Genomic DNA, 6,383 nt, shown 5'->3' with positions numbered 1-6,383 from the left:
TACACAATAAAAATATATGCGTAAATGAATTGGAATATTGTTCAATATATAATAAGAACGGTAAAAATTTAAAAATTTACACTTTGAGTATAAATTAGCTTATCAGATTAGCTGTCAGTTAAATATTTGCCTAATATAAAAAATCTTTAGCTTGTATATACCGATTGCTCTACTCAGAAAAATTTCAAAGAATAACGTTGTACCTCTACATTTGAATTTAGAAGCTTAAAAATATGGAAGATATTGAATATCGGTTAAAAAAATTGCAGAAAGATTTCTATATATGCTTTATAGTTTCCCGCTAAATATGGTATAACAAAACAACACACATTTACATAAGATCTGTATATGTAGATTATCTCTATTTTATCGATATTTTTGAAACTCGTCATCGACTCTAACAACCTCTTAAAGAGCCGTACTTGAAACTTTACCGGCAAGATATTGTCTATTGACGATCGTGAGCTCATATCGGTACTGCTCGCTTCGTGCTTGAAGAAAGGATCAATGAACGTGCTGTAACGTTAGTTTATTTGTTTCCTTGGAATCACCATTAAGATACACCTTAGATTCAACGTTTTTCGAACGTCGACACGCTTCGATGATAAATGGAATGCGTTGTGCAACGTTCTCACAGAAATCACGGTCTTAAACTTTTTCGTCGCGAATTTAGTACTCCACATTGTTTGCAAATAAATCGGTTGACTTTGAAACGTGAAGGGAAATCGATACGTTTTAACATGAAAATAATATCTATTTATTTGTAAAAATGTAAACCGTAACGGAATAATCGGCGCTCAAACTATTTGAAAATGCAATCAAACTCAACGAATAATTGCTCGATTTCGATTTCCATTTTAGAATAGCGCTTTGTTATTGCCGCAAACATATTTCTATCTTTGAGCACTCGCAACTTTTTTATTTATACAATTTTTGTACGTACCAAACGTGTATGTGTTTTTTTATTTATATAATTTGCAAACGATATCTTTTGTATAATATCGTACATTGAGAGAAATTTCTCGGTTAGTAGAACAAAAGCGCGTTTACTGTTTAATAATCGTCAGGGAAATAAATCGAACGATTTACAGTTGCAAATCATATTTCTCGTAATTTATCATTTTAACAAACATACATTGCCTAAGTTATTAATTAGTGTTAACACTTCTGTTATGGAGACTTAAAACAGTAAATTGAAAGTGACAAATCACTTATTTTTACTGTGGGATCATTTGCTGTCCCGTATCAACATATCATTTGTTGCGGGTATTTTGTTAAATTAGCAAAACTTTTTCTCTCAGTGTACAGTTTTGACGCGGTTAAACAGAAACAAATATTTTCTCAACGGTACACCGCTTTTCCTCTATCTCGGAGAACGTAGGAAGAAGAGAAAAATTAATTCCGCTACACGTTCGCCCGCTTGGTTATCCAACTACGTATGGTGGATACTCGCGTGTATACTCCCGGAAATCCAACACTTCCACATTGAGCACCCCAGGACACGATCCCAATTTGGACACTGTTGTAGACGAGCGGACCGCCGGAGTCTCCCTGTGTCGCAGAGAAATAAAGCTCTTACTTTCGTCCCCGAAAGTAAAATTACGGCGGATCGTGGAAGTGAAGTGAAATTATTTTAATTTAACAAACGTTTCAGTGCATTTATGTTAAAATAATTAATTCTCCCGGTGTTATAAAAAGAAAAGGAAAAGTATATCTACACGTTTGTGAACAAAATTATGTAACGAGAAATTTCATATGTATTCTTTCACCACAATCTAACATTTTAATATAATGTCAACAATTACATGCGCGCAGAAAAAATGGCGTTTGCAACCAACTGAGCAATTTCTTCTGCACGGAACGTTTCGAGGAAAAAAGAAGGGAAGAAAAAACACGGAGGTACACGCAAAAAAAATTTCAGTTGATGCAACCAAATAGGAACCAACTGAAAATTAGGTGATCAGAAGCGATATCTCTGTTATGAAAACTAATATTTCTATTGTCGCAACCGAAAATATTCGTCTGAACATTCAACGATATTAGAACTCGATTGAGACAACTGAGAATAATTAACTATACAGAAGCCTCATGAAGGAATTTTTCTATTCCTACAACCGAGTTTTCTAATCTCTGAGCAACCAAAAATTCGGTTGCACCAACAGAATTGTTTTTTCCGTGTAGTATTTCGTTTTGCATGCGTGCAGAGCAGGCAGAAGGAATGTCCAATCAGAAGATATCATATAAGTACTCATCGATCCGCCAACATAAAACGATCGGACGTGACACGTACGTGACAGGTGTCTTTCCCGCCGGTGGTGTAGCCGGCGCAGAGCATTTCCGGTGTCACAATTCCATAACGAGCGTAGATCTTTTTGCAAACCTCCTGATCGATGACCGGCATCGTCAGGACTTGTAGCACTTTCGAGGTCGAGCCGCCTGCCTGAAATTCACACAGCGCGCTCGTACACAACATCAGTAACCGCGAGCTTTACCGCGGACATCCGCGCGCGTTCGTCCAAAATCCCGTCAACGTTTGTCGCGATAACCGGACTACGTATAGCGATCGGCAAACAGATCTTAGCGTTTACACGCAGGTAATCAGTCTCGTCAAACGTCACCGTCGACTATAGCATTCTGACTATAGCGGCTAACGTGTCGAAGCGAGCCCGCGGAAGGATGCGCGAACCGATGCGATGAATGAAGTGGAAAGGACTCACCGACAGCTCGCCCCATCCTGTGACAACTGCCTTGTAGCCAGGCTGAACCACCGTCGACGGGGTAGCTAGAGCGATACTTTTCACGTGCGGTCCCAAGCTCACGGGTTTAGGCAGCTGGAAAATATTCTCACTGTACGAGATACGTCGTATTTATCGCAAGAAAAACATAGCTAAACTGTGATCGGCTACACACTTTGATTAGAGCTACGTCATATTCGTAGGTATCCTCGTCATACATTTCATGGTAGTAAATGGTGGTGATGTTTGCGAGCAAAATACCTTCCTTGTCCTGATAGCTGCTTCCGACTCGGATCATGAAGGATGCCAGTTTTCCACTAAAATGTTATATTTTTAACCCTCAAATCGGGCTCATGGGTGAAATATGTCCAAGCAATTTCAACTACATAAGATTTTCCGGAAGCCTACGCATTTTGACCGGCGGGTCCCTAGTGGGAAAAAAGTTTGTGATAAGGAAGCCTACCAAGCCAGAAGCCTTGTTCCTGCTCATCTGCCGAGCTATACAAGTCGGCGACAGAATCTATGAATTTGGTTCTCGTTGATAAAAGTCGAATTTGAAAAGCAGTTTTGGAAAATTGTTTTTTGTAAATATTTATTTTTCTGGTAAAAATAAATATATTTTTCTAGTAAAAATAAAATTAATTTTTCTGATAAAAATAAACATATTTTGAAAGTTTGAATGACTAAAGCTGTCTTTTTATAAAATTTTTTACCTAAATTGCTTGTGAAACATTTTTGAGTTCTTGCCAAATATGAATTATTTTTTCCTTGTATTTACAATGCTTTCCTTGTACTTAACATACTTATAACTACTTTATATTTTATGATATATTTAATTTCAAATGCAAAGAATACATGAATTATATTTTTATATTATTACAATTTTAATGTTCCTTTATTTCTCTTATAATATACTATTCTCACGCACTGCAATAATTATCTTTTCATTGAATGACGGTTATTTTTTGTTAATTTTTTTCATTCAACTTTAAACTCTATATATAGACTCTTATATATAAACTCTACTAAAGAATTTGCGAATCATTTCTTTCATAAGTCAAATCTCGAAAATTTTAAATTTTGTACTACAATTTTCAAGAAACTCTAAATTTTAAACAGATGATTTCTTCTAAAAAAAAGCAATAAATATAAATAGTGAAAATAAACTATTTAATTCAATGGTTTAGGAATTTAATTAACATTTCAATAAACTTTCATGAATTTGTTTAAAACTATTTGAGTACACCTCAATATTATTTAATAAGATACGAAGATAATAGACCGATTAGTTCACGTTGATGCAAAATAACAATCCACTTTGAGGGTTAATTAGCCTGATGACAATGTTGAGTATTAATTGATGAAAGTTTTCTTTAACTAAAAGAATCGGCGAATCAATCGTCATATACACGGAAAAGAAAAGTTTAGTTTAACAAACTAATTTCTGATGAAATATGATTCAAAAATTTCGATTGAAATTATTAAAATTCTGTTTGAGTTTGGAATGTTTAACTCAACTCTTGATAATTTTGACTAAATTCTCATAACTTCAATTAGAATTTCTGTATCGCTTATCTGTATCGTTTATTTGTATTGTTTATCTGTATCATTTATCTATATCGTTTATCTGTATGGTTTCACTAGAAAAATTGATTAATCCAACAAAAATTTCTTTTTTATATATATAATCACGAATAATTTAATCGACTGATGAAATTGATTATTAATCAATGTATAGTCAAAACTTGATTAATAATTAATCTAGGTTCGTCTGAGACAATATTTCTCGCAACACTTAAAATTAATAATACTCTAAAAAGAATAAAAAATAAAATATGCATAATTTAAATAGTTAGAGATAGAATAACGAGTTTTATTAATAATAATTATGTGGGACAAAGAGTTAGTTTTACATGGAACGTCGATTCACCGCGTGCGTTTTGAAATTCGAATAAATATTCAGCGCATGCGTTGACACTGTCAGACATTATTATCCTTCCTTTGATTAAATACATATTCGCACTAACAACTATTATTACTAACATCTTTTCCTTACTTGTATTAATAATTAATTTCACCAACCGATAAAATTACTTGTGTTCTTATATATGGCGATTGATTAATTTTGATTATTGATTTGCCAATTATTTTAGTCAAAGAAATTGTTTATCGGTTAATCCTTAGTACTGCCTGATGATTTCTTTGATGCGCGACTCATGCTATTTAATCCGAACTAAAAGATAGAGAATTTGTTGAAAACAAATGTTGCACGCATACCCGTAAACGCAATGAGCCGCTGTTAAAATCCATTGGTTGCTAATAATCGAGCCTCCGCAAAAGAGCTTGCCCTCGTAATGAATGGATACCTGTTGGAAGCGTTTTTCATAAATCTAGTTTGGTAATTAAAATTAAAAATATAATGTTGTCTTCAACTTAATATAAAGACATATTAATACATATTAAAAATGTCAATTTTCACATTGTAAATATCTCAGCTTTCGAATATTTAACTTATAATTGCGCCAATAATTAGATCATATTTAAATCTACATATAGTACAAGTTTCAACAAATTCTTAAGAAACTTATTTCATGCTACAACTACACCTTAGTACACATGGAAAGTGAACTCTTACTTAGCATCTCTAAGTAAAAGGTAGAAAACGCATACAATGCCATTTGTAGGTTCTAAAGTGGTCTTCTCGGCAAAGTTTGAATAGAATCAAAAAAGTGAGTTTTAGAATCTCAAAATAGATTTTTCTAATGAGTTTTAGAATCTCAAAATAGATTTTTCTAATGAGTTTTAGAATCTCAAAATAGATTTTTCTAATGAGTTTTAGAATCTCAAAATAGATTAAAATCGAATGTAAGATCAAAATTTCGACTCAAGTAAATTCTCTCTCTCTCTTTCTCTTTCTCTCTTCCCCCCCCCCCTCTCTCTCTCTCTCTCTCTTTCTCTCTCTCTTCTAAAACTGACCTGATATGGATATTTGTCGATGGTAGTAGATGAGCCGCCGATAATTCTAGGATCTAAAGACGATGCGGAAGCTATTAATGTCAGGCACAGTATAAGCAACATGGCTATGATCGTAGTCGACTTACAGTTAAACACTGAGATGCTTATCCGAAAATCCGATTGTAGGTGCGTGATGAGTCCCGATAAGACGCTTGATATCGCAACGTGATATCGTATCAATATCTTGGGAGTTATTCATGCGTGCATTCATTTAATCACTCTTACACGATATCCTCTAAATGGTGCGGAAACATACGAACCATTCGGGAGGACTCGCGCGCGCACGTCTGGAAGTCGATGCCGGAGCGAAGTCGCCGAACTGCATGCAGCTGCGTACAATTAGGGGCAAGTTAATTATTTGCGATCGCGTCCAATCTCGTTCATTGCGAAACAACAATCTCACTACGGAGATGTTGCACGGCGAATCTGAGCGGGTGCTGCCCCCGTGTACACAAACTTCCCCTCGGGTTAACTCGTTGTAATCTGTTCGAAATTTCCAACTCCCAATACTTACTTAGTTCCCACCACGTACAACGGTTTAACACGTACGTGATGTTGCATGCCCGCGCACACAAGCAATATGAAATATTCTCCTGTCACACTTCTCGGAGTTATATTTGACTCCCTCGCCGA

General features: G+C 35.0%; 1 protein-coding gene across 1 annotated transcript; it reads right to left on the bottom strand.

Moving 5' to 3' along the window:
* Positions 1–273: 273 nt before the first annotated feature.
* LOC116849583 (vitellin-degrading protease-like) lies at positions 274–5,876 on the bottom strand. The gene is made up of 6 exons (XM_032826888.1): positions 5,712–5,876; positions 5,013–5,101; positions 2,911–3,052; positions 2,718–2,831; positions 2,291–2,440; positions 274–1,551 (listed from the first exon to the last, which is right to left on the bottom strand). Exons 1-6 carry the CDS (start codon positions 5,811–5,813, stop codon positions 1,405–1,407), a joined length of 744 nt encoding a protein of 247 aa, XP_032682779.1. The 5' UTR covers positions 5,814–5,876; the 3' UTR covers positions 274–1,404.
* Positions 5,877–6,383: the final 507 nt, after the last annotated feature.

Source organism: Odontomachus brunneus, unplaced genomic scaffold, assembly GCF_010583005.1.
Source record: "Odontomachus brunneus isolate Ranch 3 - 2012 unplaced genomic scaffold, Obru_v1 Obru_scaffold_005, whole genome shotgun sequence".
Lineage (NCBI taxonomy): Eukaryota > Metazoa > Arthropoda > Insecta > Hymenoptera > Formicidae > Odontomachus > Odontomachus brunneus.
Note: the sequence above shows the minus strand (reverse complement) of the source record. Positions and strands in the feature narration are given on the sequence as shown.